This window comes from Bos taurus, chromosome 10 (assembly GCF_002263795.3).
Source record: "Bos taurus isolate L1 Dominette 01449 registration number 42190680 breed Hereford chromosome 10, ARS-UCD2.0, whole genome shotgun sequence".
NCBI lineage: Eukaryota > Metazoa > Chordata > Mammalia > Artiodactyla > Bovidae > Bos > Bos taurus.
Window position 1 is genome coordinate 59611229 of NC_037337.1, and position 15020 is coordinate 59626248.

Consider the following 15020-nt stretch of genomic DNA (forward strand, 5'->3'; position numbering starts at 1 on the left):
AAGGAATTTATTCTTTTTTCTACTCAACTCGGGTATCAGTGAAATCCTCTTAAAAATAAACTCAAGTAATTTATTCTATGCTCCCCACCCACATGGAAAATAGTATAGCTAATCAGTCAAATTCTCCTAAAAATTCAGCATTTATTTATCTTCCCATGACCTGTTTGGGGCATTATTTTAAGTGTAAGATGGTTGCTCATGCAGTCTTACCTTGCTACATCTAAATGTTTCCTCTCTCCCCAGTAGACTTTACTGTCAGGAAAGAACTTTTTAATGAATTTCTCACACAGCCCACATAAAAAGACCTTAGACATGCACAAGGAAAAAATTCTGCTAAGGTTAATGTTTTAATTGGTGTATTAAGAGCAGGCAAAGCTGAAATTGGAGAAGAGTCAGGATAGAGAAATGTTCTCAAGTTCTTTAGGGCTTGATCTTTTCAAGTTTGGCTTCATTGTTAATGTGGTGAGTAGACAGAAGGTTAAATGTATATTTAAATAAAGTCATCTATTTATTACAAATCTGTATATGAAAAATTTCAGTATTTCTTCTGTCCCTGTTCATTGTTATTGCTAAAAATGACTAATGACACATAGTATATGCCATAATATAAGTAAAAGCCCTTAAAATGTATAGCCCATAGAAGAAATGCTAGATATTAGTTGTCAATATAAATCAGTGCTCAAACCTTCAGTTGAATAATTTTTGTGTGGTTTATCTGTAAGTTTCTCTTATTTGTTGAACTCTAATAAAGTGGAGTAGTATGCTAGGTGAAATTTGTTTTAGGTAACTCCAGTTTTTGCTATCTGCTGCTGCTGCTAAGTCACTTCAGTCGTGTCCGACTCTGTGCGACCCCATAGACGACAGCCCACCAGGCTCCCCTGTCCCTAGGATTCTCCAGGCAAGAACACTGGAGTGGGTTGCCATTTCCTTTTGCTATCTACAGGGACCATTTTAGGAAAATCAGTCTACAGATGACTTTCCATCAGCTTACGGTAGGCCATAGCTGTGGCAGTAGATCATAAATGTGCGTGTGTGTCCGACTCTTTGCGACACCAAGGACTGGGGCCCACCAGGCTCCGCTGTCCATGGGATTTCCCAGGCCAGAATCCTGGAGTGGGTTGCCATTTCCTTCTCCAGGGGATCTTCCCAACCCAGGGATCAAACCCATGTCTCTCGAGTCTGCTACATTGGCAGTCAGGCTCTTTACCGGCAGTGCCACCTGGGAAGCCCTAGGTCATGAATACTGGAAGATTGTTCACTTTTAGTGATTGAACAATTTCTTTTACCTTTCTTAATTTTAGAATGGTGAGAGTATCATGGTTGAACTTGCAGCTGGACCTTTTGGAAATAATGAAAAGGTAGGGGTGGCAATTAAGTACAAATGGCTGCCAGTGTATTTGTGTGTGTCCAGTTAATAATTTTGCCTTCCTGTGTAATTCATTGGTCATGTAGTGCATGTTAAGGTATTGTAAAGCTTTGTTTCTCACAAAATATAGCCCTTTTGTTAGTTATTCTAAATTATTAAATACCTATTGACTTGGGTTTCATCCTAGAATGATGGAAACTTGGTGGAAGCCACTGCTCAACCATCAGCTCCCCATGAGAAAGTAAGGATTGTATTTCAGATATGTTCATTGGACTTTAAATCATACCCTCTCAGACAAGACTCTTCTTTGGGGAAAAAAATCTAGATTGTCAAAAAAAAAATCTCTTTCAAGGCCTGAGTCCTCTATTTTTGGTAAAAAGGAAAGAAAAAACGTTAGATATGGGGATACTGGATTAATACTCTTAACTCTACATGTGTGTTGGGTTTTGTTTTTCCATAACTGCATATCTATGTCTTTCAAGCTTTCTATACATTCAGAGTATATATATGTTTAATTTATGTTCTCTGATTTCAAGCTTTTTTCCCCTCATTTTCTAAAATGTTAATTTTAAAACATTAAGTTATTCTAACATCAGTCCTTCCATTTCTGAAGATGTGGGTAAAGATTCCTAAGAAGTTTATTGGTGGTCTCTCTTTTTTTTTTTTTGTAATTACAGTTACCAGTAGTCATCAGGGTACCAAAACTGGCCTATTTCTCAGTAATGAGTGTCTGTCTCATGCCAGTTTCAATACTGGGTTTTGGAGACATCATTGTACCAGGTAAGCAATTGTTTGTAACAATTTAAGTGAAAATAGACTGATGATTTAAATTGTCAGATGTGCAGTATCATATATCAGATGTTAAAAGTTACCTGCTCTTTAAGTATTTCTGGCTAATGCTAGAGTGACATTCAGTGACAGGAATGGAGAAAAAGTGTTTTGATGGGTAGAAGATAAAGCCCAAATAGTAACAACCAAAGTATATCTCCCAGGGCTCAAAAAATGCCTTAGAAGAAGTAACTAGGCTCAATTTGACCTCTTCCCCAAGAAAGTATATAATAAATCCCCTTTAAAAGTTGAGTTTAATAATGCTAAATATATTATAATTTCTGTTACTTATGTTTTAAAACAATAGTTATTTGTTTAAACTAAGTTATTTGAACTAAGCAAGGTCGTGATAAAGAGGAAAACACCATAGAACAACAGCTAGTAGGGCACTATAATACCAAAAAAATAAAGTGTGTGGTGGAATTGATTGCTTTCTACTAGAATGTCTGCTCTAACAGTTAATGCAGTTTGGCCTATTTTCCTCACTGGGCTACCTATAGAATAAACTTAATCCCAGCCCAGGAATAATATAGTATTCAGTTCAATTCATCGCTCAGTCATGTCCAACTCTTTGCAACCCCATGAACCGCAGCACAACAGGCTTCCCTGTCCATCACTAACTCCTGGAGTCCACCCAAACCCATGTCCATCGAGTCGGTGATGCCATCCAACCATCTCATCCTCTGTTGTCCCCTTCTCCTCCTGCCTTAAATCCTTCCCAGCATCAGGGTCTTTTCAAATGAGTCAACTCTTCTCATCAGGTAGCCAAAGTATTGGAGTTTCAGCTTCATCATCAGTCCCTCCAATGAACACACAAGACTGATCTCCTTTAGGATGGGCTGGTTGGATCTCCTTGCAGTCCAAGGGACTCTCAAGAGTCTTCTCCAACACCACAGTTCAAAAGCATCAATTCTTCAGTGCTCAGCCTTCTTACAGTCCAACTCTCACATCCATACATGACCACTGGGAAAACCATAGCCTTGACTAGATGGGCCTTAATTGGCAAAGTAATGTCTCTGCTTTTTAATATGCTGTCTAGTTTGGTCATAACTTCCTTCCAAGGAGCAAATTAAAAATTTCATGGCTGCACTCACCATCTGCAGTGATTTTTGAGCCCAGAAAAATAAAATCAGCCACTGTGTCCACTGTATCCCCATCTATTTGCCATGAAGTGCTGAAACTGGATGCCATGATCTTTGTTTTCTGAATGTTGAGCTTTAAGCCAACTTTTTCACTTTCATCAAGAAGCTCTTTAGTTCTTCTTCACTTTCTGCCATAAGGGTGGTGTCGTCTGCATATCTGAGGTTATTGATATTTCTCCCGGCTATCTTGATTCCAGCTTGTGCTTCTTCCAGCCCAGTGTTTCTCATGATGTACTCTGCATATAAGTTAAATAAGCAGGGTGACAATATACAGCCTTGACATACTCCTTTTCCTATTTGGAACCAGTCTGTTATTCCATGTCCAGTTCTAACTGTTGTTTCCTGACCTCCATACAGGTTTTTCAAGAGGCAGGTCAGGTGGTCTGGTATTCCCATCTCTTTAAGAATTTTCCACAGTTGATTGTGATCCACACAGTCAAAGGCTTTGGCATAGTCAATAAAGCAGAAATAGATGTTTTTCTAGAACTCTCTTGCTTTTTCAGTGATCCAGCAGATGTTGGCAATTTGGTCTCTGGTTCCTCTGCCTTTTCTAAAACCAGCTTGAACATCTGGAAGTTCACAGTTCACGTATTGCTGAAGCCTGGCTTGGAGAATTTTAAGCATTACTTTACTAGTGTGTGAGATGAGTGCAATTGTGTGGTAGTTTGAGCATTCTTTGGCATTGCCTTTCTTTGGGATTGGGTTGAAAACTGACCTTTTCCAGTCCTGTGGCCACTGCTGAGTTTTCCAAACTTGCTGGCATATTGAGTGCAGCACTTTCACAGCATCATCTTTCAGGATTTGGAATAGCTCAACTGGAATTCCATCACCTCCACTAGCTTTGTTCGTAGTGATGCTTTCTAAGGCCCACTTGACTTCACATTCCAGAACATCTAGCACTAGGTGAGTGATCATACCATTGTGATTATCTTTGTCATGAAGATCTTTTTTGTACATTTCTGTGTATTCTTGCCACCTCTTCTTAATATCTTCTGCTTCTGTTAGGTCCATACCATTTCTGTCCTTTATTGAGCCCATCTTTGCATGAAATGTTCCTTTGGTATCTCTAATTTTCTTGAAGAGATCTCTTGTCTTTCCCATTCTGTTGTTTTCTTCTATCTCTATGCATTGATCGCTGAGGAAGACTTTCTTATCTCTCCTTGCTATTCTTTGGAACTCTGCATTCAAATGGGTATATCTTTCCTTTTCTCCTTTGCTTTTTGCTTCCCTTCTTTTCAAAGCTACTTGTAAGGCCTCCTCAGACAACCATTTTGCTTTTTTGCATTTCTTTTTCTTGGGGATGCTCTTGATCCCTGTCTCCTGAACAATGTCACGAACCTCCGTCCATAGTTCATCAGGCACTCTGTTTATCAGATCTAGTCCCTTAAATCTATTTCTCACTTCCACTGTATAGTCAGTCATAAGGGATTTGATTTAGGTCATACCTGAATGGTCTAGTGGTTTTCTCCACTTTCTTCAATTTCAGTCTGAATTTGGCAATAAGGAGTTCATGATCTGAGCCATAGTCAGCTCCCGGTCTTGTTTTTGCTGACTATATAGAGCTTCTCCATCTTTGGCTGCAAAGAATATAATCAGTCTGATTTTGGTGTTGACCATCTGGTGATGTCCATGTGTAGAGTCTTCTCTTTTGTTGTTGGAAGAGGGTGTTTGCTATGACCAGTGTGTTCTGAACTCTATTAGTCTTTGCCCTGCTTCATTCTGTACTCCAAGGCCAAATTTGCCTGTTACTCCAGGTGTTTCTTGACTTCCTACTTTTGCATTCTAATATAGAAGTAATTAATAATGTTTCTCAGTCAGCTGGTAGTGTGTCCTTCTTCACTTTTCTTACTGTCTCCTTGTGTACTAAAGGGCTGTGCCTAGGTAAAGAGTACTGGCTCTTCTGAAAAAGCCCTGTCATTGACATAGTAAAGCCAGATAGAGAAACACGTATTGTTGCCATGTGAGCTGGATGGCAAAGTCCAGTGTAGCAGCTGTCTTAGGCCAGTGAGACTCCTTTCATGTAATTAATAAGGTAGGGAATGCTTTCTATTAAGTAACCTTAAAGTTCTTGAATATCTTTAAACTTACCCTTCTTTTTACCAGTCCCACAGCATGTGCTATTAAAAGCACATAGCATAGAATTGGTGAAAACAATATGCTAGCTAATAAAAATTATGTTTTTAATGGCTTAGGAAAATGTTTAATATATGGTATTAAGTTTAAAGAAATCAGCATATAAAATTTTGTCTGGAATTTGAGGTACTTTAATGTTCTAATGATGCAAAAATGAATGTTAAATACAATGCAACATGTACTTTTACCATAGTTAACAACTGAATTTGTATTGCTATTGTTATTTTAAGAATGTAATGTGAAATTTTTTTTAGGCCTGTTGATTGCATACTGTAGAAGATTTGATGTTGAGATTGGCTCTTCTGTATACTATGTTTCCTCCACAATTGGTAAATTTTTGTTTTTTCTTTTTGTTATATTGAGTTGTATCATCCGTAGGAAAAGGTCTAAAAGTAAGGAGTCCTGGATTCTAATTCTTCACTATTAATTAATAAGATGCTTTTTCCATCAAAAAGAGATAATTATAGTTTACTACCTATATCACAAGGTTTTTGAGGATTGAAAAGGAAATTATATATGAAAGAAGATTCTACACATAAAAAGCTTACTAGAGCATATGGCACGTAGGTAGTTGATACTAGTATAATACTAGGTTTTAAAAAAATACTGTATAATATTTACATATTAATATAGATAAACTTATGGGCACAATAATACCTGGGACAGCAGAGGTAGTTGCTACTTGTCTTACTTCTTTTCTTGAAAACAGACAAGAGCAAGCAATAAGCCAAAAAATACTTTTCTACTTCTGAACATAACAAATATATATCTCAAAATCAATACACCAGAATTCTTTATTCTTAGGTAAATGGTCTGCACCAGAGCCATTTAGATACTGTTCTAGAAAGGTTTTTAGTTCCACAGTGGAATTAAATCTTGTAAATTAAATGTACATCAGCAGTTAGAAAAGGATTTTTCTAGAAGTAGTTCCTCTGACAGCAAGAAAGAACAGCTAAATGAGTGAAAGGATGAAGAAAGGGTAGAAATTATAAAGAAATAATAAAAACAGTCTGAGCCCATTAAGTATGATACTCCCTAAAGGCATTAACATGTTAGCATGCAGCAGTAGTCAGTGTGATAGAATAAAGAAACATTCAGTGAAAAGACAGAAAAGACTGTAAATTAGGACAACTCACTTCACTTTACTGGTCCTCCATTGCCTCACTTTACTTCACTATTCCTCCATTGTAACTTTGGGCAACTCACTTCATTGGTCCTCCATTGCATCATCTGTAAAACGAGAAGGTGGACTGCATTGTCCGTAAAAGCCGTACTAGTTCCTGTTTTCTGAGATCCAGTGCTCATATTGAGACACAGAGTCATTAATAAAAGATCAAATGAAGTTTGATATGCGATCATTGACAATGACCAGGAAGTATATAATCAATATTAGAAAGATTTTTTAAAACAACCTTTGGTACCTGTAGGCACAGATTTTAGTTATCTAAAATGTGGAACAACTTAACATCCTTAATAGTGGCAGATAACTCAGACTTTCTTGAATCATTATCTTTATCAATGATTAAGAATTAATTATGTTATTAATGATTAATTATAGTGGAAATACTAAACAGTTTCCACATTTTTCAAAAGCTCTGTAGAATGTCTCTCCTGACTACTCTCTAGGAAAATAATGAAATTATGAAAAGAAGTCATAGGGCAAAAACATTCTGAGAAATATTTGAAAACCAGTACTTCAGTGAGGGAATTAAAATCCACCTTTGATAGCATAAAAATGACTGATACTTGATATTCTTGCAGCCTATGCCATTGGCATGATTCTTACATTTGTTGTTCTGGTGCTGATGAAAAAGGGGCAACCTGCTCTCCTCTATTTAGTACCTTGCACACTTATTACTGCCTCACTTGTTGCCTGGAGACGTAAGGAAATGAAAAAGTTCTGGAAAGGTAGCAGCTATCAGGTATGTGCTTATATCTTGGTTACTAAGTTATAACATTGCCTAACTTTGGTTGGGAACTGCTTGTATATATCAAAGCTTTTTATATTTATTCTCAAAGCTTTTACATGCCTAAAACTTGCCTTGAATTTACCAGAGGGCCCAAAGTTTCTTTCCACCACTACCCCCTTACTTGTCACCTGCTGCATCATCACTTCTCATCCTCACTGCAATCTGATGCCAAAATTCTGGTGACTCAAGATACAAGTACCAAGAAGCATGGGAGGGCATCAGGGAAAATCAAAACAGCACTTCAACATGAGTTTTCAGAATCCACACAAAAGTCGACTTCATGGAAGATAAGAGCCATGTTTAAGTACTAAATTTTGATGCTGACACCACTAGCTATTTATAGTAAGAGTCCTCAGGTTTTGCAGATAAAAAGTATACTCTCTCCAGCATCTAAATGGGCCTAAGCAAATGGAAATGGGCACTCATTTCAGGTTTAAATGGATCAAGACTGCCTTTTCTGTAAAATTCCTACAACAGAGAATATCCAGATAGCAGAATCTATCATGTTTGAGTTGTTTCTTCATTGAAGTTAAAGCCCTTTGTTCTTTTCCTAAATGTTATCGGTATTCCTGTAAAGTTTGTTTGTTTGCATTGAAATTAAAGAGAGTTGGGAAACTCTAGCCTGTTGAGGTCAGGGTCATGGCATTGATTCCTTCATGAGGCAGTTAACTCTGCTTTGCCCTATTACAGCAAACTGTGTTCCACTATCCACTCTCATGCTTTTGTTTCAGTGATCACATGAACAAAACTAAAGATACTTTGGGTAGATAGCTGTAATTCCATTAGTAGATAAACAGTTCAAAGTTCATATCCATCTTGTGGTTGGTTCTAGTGTCATCTTTATTTAACAAGAGGTGATTCGCACATTAAGTTAGACTACTATTAACATAATTGAAAAAAGCACCAACCTAGAATTCTTTCAGGTAAGTCTTGTAATTTCTTTGAGATTAGGATAGAATACCTGCCCTTCCTACCTCCCAATTCCAGTTTTTCAACTTGTATTTATAGACATAGAATTAGTTTATGGCCACAAGGTCCTTGACTCAACTAATAAGGTAGCTTGTAACTTTCATGAAGATGACACTCACATGGAATATTTTACAGATTTTTTTCAAAGTAAAAGTATGTCCTACAGCACAAACTCTAATACTAGTTTTGAAAGTCATATCCTAAGAGGTGCTCTTTGTCGTCATTTTTTTTAAAAATAGTTATCTGTTTCTTCATTTAGCAAATGTTTATTGAGCAGTTCTATGAGCCAGATACTATTTTAGGTGCTGATGATAAAAGATGAACAAGTTAGAACAAGCCTACTCTCATGGCCTCTTGAAAGTTAGAGTCTCTTGGAGGATACAGATAGAGTCACTAACAATAAAGTATGATGAATGTATTAGTTATGGCAGGGTGCCTTGAAGACTAGAAGTAGCATACCAGTGCTTATGGTTTTGAGACAGTCAAAGGTGATGTGGGCAAGGAAGACTTCTTAACAGAATGTTAAGTTTATGTTGAAACTTTTAAGACTGAGCCTTGTGTTCCATGTTGAAAGAACCATGACATAAAAGGCTCAGAGGGAAGAGCTTTGACAGATTTAGGAACCACATGACAGAGTGGCCATTCCTATTGAATAAGAATAGGGGAGTGCAGGAAATGAAAACTGGAGAAGCAAGCAAGGGAAAGAGGCTGTATGGACTTAATAAGCCATATTAAAGAGCTTGGACTCTCTCCTAAGAACATTGGAGACCATTTAAGAGTTTTAAGAAATCTAGAAAATGGATTGAAAGAAGGCAAAACTTGAGGCAGCTATTACAATGAAAAGCTGTAGTAGCCAGAATTAGCATGGTACTGAGACTGGTCAAGAGAAATTTAGAAGCATAATAAATGCAACCTAGTGATAGATTCAGTTAGGGAGAAGAGAATAAAGTAGAATCCAAGGTTTTTGGCTTGTGTAACTGAGTGGGTGGATAGTGATACCATTCACTGAGATTAAGAAGGGCAACAGATTTGAGATAAGATGATGAATTCAGTGTTGGAAATTTCAAAATACCTAGGGGACTACCAGGAAAAGAGAAATCAGTTGAATAAACATCTCCTGATACGCAGGAGATAGGCCTAACTAGAGACAGAAATTTGGGAGTGTTACTAGCATACTCTGTGAGTGAGTGAGAATGTAGAGGGAGAAGAAAAGACTCAGGACAGAACTGTGACCAAGAGATTTCTACTTTTAGGAGCACTTATCTTATTAACTGATCATGAGGTAAATCAGGAGAAGGAGGATGAGCAACACAGGGAAACTTTGTTTAGGGTTGGCATTAAGTCTTTTTTTAAGTTAGAATTTAAATTTGGGACAGCTAGTGAGAGCATACGGTACTATCTTATGGAATTAAGTATGTTTGCTGGTATTTTCATCACCAGTATTTCATTTTTACTTGTAAAATTTTCTTTCTCCTTTAGTACAGCTTTAAGGGTGCGGTGGTTTATTATAAGCACCTTTCCTCCTTTCTCTTTCTATGCTGTTTCCTGAGGAGAAAGGAGATGCTAGGTAAGACTGGACTTCAACCAAAGGATGCATTTATATTCCCTATGAATAAGTGCTCTGCCCTGGACCATCTGAATTTTACTCTTAAAAACTGTGACTTTGAAATGATGATTCTCCTTCATAGCAGCTACTATAAAGTTTAAGATCATTGGAGCTAGACCCAAAGCCATAGTAAACACCCTGGAAGGGTGGACTCCAAGGCCTTCCCTGTAAGACGTAGAAGCTAACTAAGATAATTGATTGTAGGAGAATCCATTTTAAAGAGTCTGAAAAGTTAGGACAGTTTTGGTTATACACTTCTCACTTGTAGGGTGGAATCATAATTTCATTGGAGAAGGAAATAGCATTCCACTCTAGTATTCTTGCCTGGAAAATCCCATGGACAGAGGAGCCTGGTGGGCTACAGTCCACAAGGTTGCAAAGAGTTGAACACGACTGAGTGACTAACACACACACACACACACTGACACACATCATAATTTCATTAGGTAAGACACTCAGAATACAAATACCACATAGTAACAGCATGGAGTCTGGTGTCAGACCACCTAAGTTTGAAGTTTTGTTAATTATTAGTAATGTGACATTAACTCCTAAGTTGCTTGAGTCGTGTCCGACTCTGTGCGACCCCTGAGACAGCAGCCCACCAGGCTCCCCCATCTCTGGGATTCTCCAGGCAAGAACACTGGAGTGGGTTGCCATTTCCTTTTCCAATGCATGAAAGTGAAGTCGCTCAGTCGTGTCCGACTCTGAGCAACCCCACAGACTGCAGCCTACCAGGCTCTTCCGTCCATGGGATTTTCCAGGCAAGAGTACTAGAGTGGGGTGCCATTGCCTTAGGCAAGTTACTTAACGTCTCAGTGCCTCAGTTTCCTCCAATGGGATAGGAATCAGCCTACCTCACGGTTGTAACAAATGCAAACTGCTTAGCACAGTATCTGGCACATCATTAGCACTATAAATGTATTTGCTATTATTATTTTATGAATTGAGTTTTTTTGTTTTGGTTTAACTTGTTGCTTTGGTGATCATCTTTCACTTCATTAACTGATTTCCATTTTCCTGTTTTGAATATTAAAACTTTGGATCTTTGTTAAATCTGCTTTCTTAACTTACTTGTGAAAGGCCATCACAAGCCTCAGAGCAAAGATTTTGTTAAAATGGTCATTTTCCCACGGTGCACTAAATTTTAAAATATTAAGAATGGACATTTGCTGAACGTTTTAGGCGAGCTAGTTGCAGAATATTATAAACTGCTGCCAGGAGACAGTCTATTTTTCCCCACAACTAGGGCTTCCCTCATGGCTCAGATGGTAAAGAATCTGCCTGCAATGCAGGAGACCTGGGTTCTATCCCTGGGTGGGGAAGATCATGTGAAGAAGGGAATGGCTGCCCACTCCAGTATTCTTGCCTGGAGAATTCCATGGACAGAGGAACCTGGTGGGCTACTGTCTACAAAGTCACAAAGACACCACACACACACAGCATTCATAAAAGTTGTAGAATGTAATGCCTTCTATTAATGTGAAAAAGAAAATCTCTCATTCCTTTTGTCTAACCTTTAAGGTCCAGGTTAATTTAGCTTGAATGTTGTTATTTGTGGGAGACAGTATTATTATAGACTTTGGCATCAGTTCTGGCAAGTTAATCTCTAAAGATTCCTCATTCATCAAGTGAGGTTGGATCTACAGGCAGGTAGGAGAATCTAATCTAAAGAGATAAATTAGCCCAAGGCTTTGAAAGGCAAGTGGATATTGAAATCAGATAAGGCTGGCAGAGGCTTTGGAAGTAGAACAGGGAACCTCAATAAGTCTGGTAAAATAAAGGGAAGCTATGTCTGAATTTAGTGTAGGAGAGACCTGAGAGTCAGACCCGAAGACAACTCTCAGGCAGTTACTGGTTCATCTCTTTGGCTAACAGTTCACTCTTCTCCCCTGCCTCCATTGTCTGTTTCCAGAATATCTCTTATATAACTCCCAGCTCAAAATCTGCCATCTCTAAGCATATATCCAAGAGTTCTCCATTTGAAATTAGGTTCACCTTTCTCCATACTTTCTTTAGACTTTGATGTTAAATACTTATTAACATCTGCCTTGTAGTGTAGATACTTATGAAGGAATGCCTCCCCAGGTAGCACTAGTGGTAAAGAAACCGCCTGCTAACGACGACATGAGACATGAGTTCAATCCCTGGGTTGGGAAGATTTCCTGGAGTAGGAAATGACAACCCATTCCAGTATTCTTGCCTGGAAAATCCCATGGACAGAGGAGCCTAGTGGGCTACAGTCCATAGGGTCACAAGAGTCAGACATGACTGAGCACACACACCCTCACTAATTAGCTCCTAGGTGTTAGGAACCCACAGTGCTGATAGCACTGTTTTATATACTGTAAGTTCTCAGTCTATGTTTATTGATATTATTCATGCAAAGCAATTAGAATGTTCAGTCCTTAATCCACTGACCTTTTTAATCACTTTTGTGTGTGTGTATAAATTTCTGGATTGTGTTTTAACAGCCTTCAAACAATTACCAGAATTGTTATAAGGTATTATAAAAGTATATTTTATTTATTAGTTATTGACATTGTGTCCGACTCTTCGTGACCCCATGGACTGTAGCCCACCAGGCTCCTCCATCCATGGAATTTTCTAGGCAAGAGTACTGGAGTGGGTTGCCATTTCCTTCTCCAGGGGATCTTCCCAACCCAGGAATTGAACCCGGGTCTCCCGCGTTGGCGGGCAGACGCTTTACCGTCTGAGCCACCAGGGAATCACTACTATAAAAGTATGGCACTTTTTAAATACTAGACTTCTATATCTCTATAGTCTTTATATATAACCATTTTGCAAGTGCCAAAAGTTTTGGCTGCTGTTTGAAAGAATCAAATGTAAAGCAAGTAATATAAATTAAAATCAGAATCTCAGGTGATGCCACATTTGTTTATGCTGCTATTGTTTGGTTCATTCTAATCCTTGATATTAGAGTTGAGTATAAGAGTAGCAGAAAGCAGGACTTTGTACTGGAAATTTTTAATTCATGGGTAGCCCTGATGACCTTTTTATGTTGTTTTCAAAGGACAAATTATACCTCTTTCATGGCTGAAACTTAGAGACTTCATAGAAATACTTTAGTATTTTACTTAAAGTCTTTCAGCCCTTCCATGAGTTTCTCTGATCAAGAGAAATAATGTTTTCTAATAGGATTTCACTAATATAATACTACTTTGGAAATCTTTATTTTATATTCTTTCCTATAGCTAAAAGCTACTTACCCTGTATTTTTTATGAACTTTTTTTTCTGGATTGCTTCAAGAGCCACAGTATTCAGTTTCATTTATTTTCTAGTGAGTGTAGAGAAAGTTAAGGTATTCTTTCTCTAGAGAGAAACTTGAAGCCATGGCATAATTATTCTGGCACACAGAACAATTAATAGAAAATTTTTAGGGGAGAATTTTTTTGCTTCTAATCCTAAATCAGTGGAGTTAGATTTATGCAGCAACCTCCAATGGGTGGGAAGTAAGTTTTCAGTTTGTTAATATTCAGTAAACAGTGGGCTAGTCTCTGCTAAATGTCACTAGTGCTTCTAATTATTTTTAGAAGTCACAAGCTGTAACTGACAAGTCAAAATACAGAGATACTTAGAACAGCTCTGCTGTAGTATCAGCCGCTCTCCAGTTACTGCAGCAACATGAGCACTTTTATTAGACTGTTTCAGGAGATTGGTTCAGAGCTATCAGTAAATGCTGGGTTAGCTGACCCAATTTCAGAGGACATCTTTCTAACTTGAGCTTGCTTATTTACTATGAAAAAATAATCATTTATTATGACAAAACAATTTACATGAATTTTGCCAGCTAATTTTATTACCTATATTAATTTTTGTTGTGTTTTTAAAAACCTGTTTCAAGTTTGCACTTCTCTGTTTCTATACTGTTTTTATTGAAAAGTCAGTGATGAAAAATAAATGCAGAGTAGAGATACTACTTCTCAGTAAGTTGGTTTTACAAGTTTTTTTTAAATATATCTCTTTATTTAGGAATTAGATTACAGTGCCAATGAGGTACCAAAGAATTAGGAAAGAAGAAGCATATTATAACTAAGAGTGTGTAGACTATTATTTCATTAGGTGACAGTTATCAGGATCAGCAGGTCTTGGAGAAGAAAGAGTGCTGCCCCACCATCCATTCTTCAGTTTTGTGTCCCCACAGCTCCAGCCTCTTACCCAGTGTCTAAACTACTAGAAAAAAAAGGGCCTAAATATATCTTATATGCTTCTCCTTTCCCTGTCATATAAATTGTAACTAAAATCAGCTCTTCAACAACTTCATCTTTTCTATTACCTATCTTGATTTGGGATTTGATCCCTTACTCCAGAAGTGATATGATTATGCAAGATTATAGTAATAATCTTAGGGATATCTTTGGCAAATAGAGGACCACAAAACTGATTGTTCAGGGGCTTGAAATGACTCATAGAATATAAGCAGGTTGGGGTTTTATAAGTTGACTCCGTCACTTGAGACATTTATCAACTGAAAGCTTCAGCTCATGTTTGTATTCTTCTTTGGCAAGTTCCAGAGACCCCATTTGGAATTATTCTTTTCTCTGCTTCCTCTTCCAAAAAGCAGTAAAGCTTTTAGACTCAATTTTTAAAAATAAGAATATTTATTTTCCTTGTCTTCTACTCCTTGATGAAGGAGAAGGGAAAAAGTACATCAGTTCAGTTCAGTCGCTCAGTCGTGTCCGACTCTTTGCAACCCCATGGACTGCAGCACGCCAGGCTTCGCTGTCCATCACCAACTCCCGGAGCCTATTCAAACTCATGTCCATTGAATCGGTGATGCCATCCAACCATCTCATCTGTTGTTGTCCCCTTTCTCCTCCCGCCTTCAATCTTCCCCAGCATCAGGGTCTTTTCCAATGAGTGAGTTCTTTGTATCAGGTGGCCAGAGTATTGGAGTTTCAGTTTCAGCATCAGTCCTTTCAGTGAATATTCAGGGCTGATTTCCTTTAGGATTGACTGATTGGATCTCCTTGCAGTCCAAGGG

General features: G+C 37.9%; 1 protein-coding gene across 1 annotated transcript in view; it reads left to right on the forward strand.

Moving 5' to 3' along the window:
- The window catches only part of SPPL2A (signal peptide peptidase like 2A), a 56118-nt gene that overhangs the window by 35367 nt on the left and 5731 nt on the right, over positions 1-15020 (forward strand). The window contains exons 11-14 of the mRNA XM_002690970.7: positions 1302-1358; positions 2044-2146; positions 5724-5798; positions 7231-7391. Of these exons, the coding sequence (XP_002691016.2) occupies positions 1302-1358; positions 2044-2146; positions 5724-5798; positions 7231-7391 (396 nt within the window). The remainder of the gene's footprint in view (positions 1-1301; positions 1359-2043; positions 2147-5723; positions 5799-7230; positions 7392-15020) is intronic.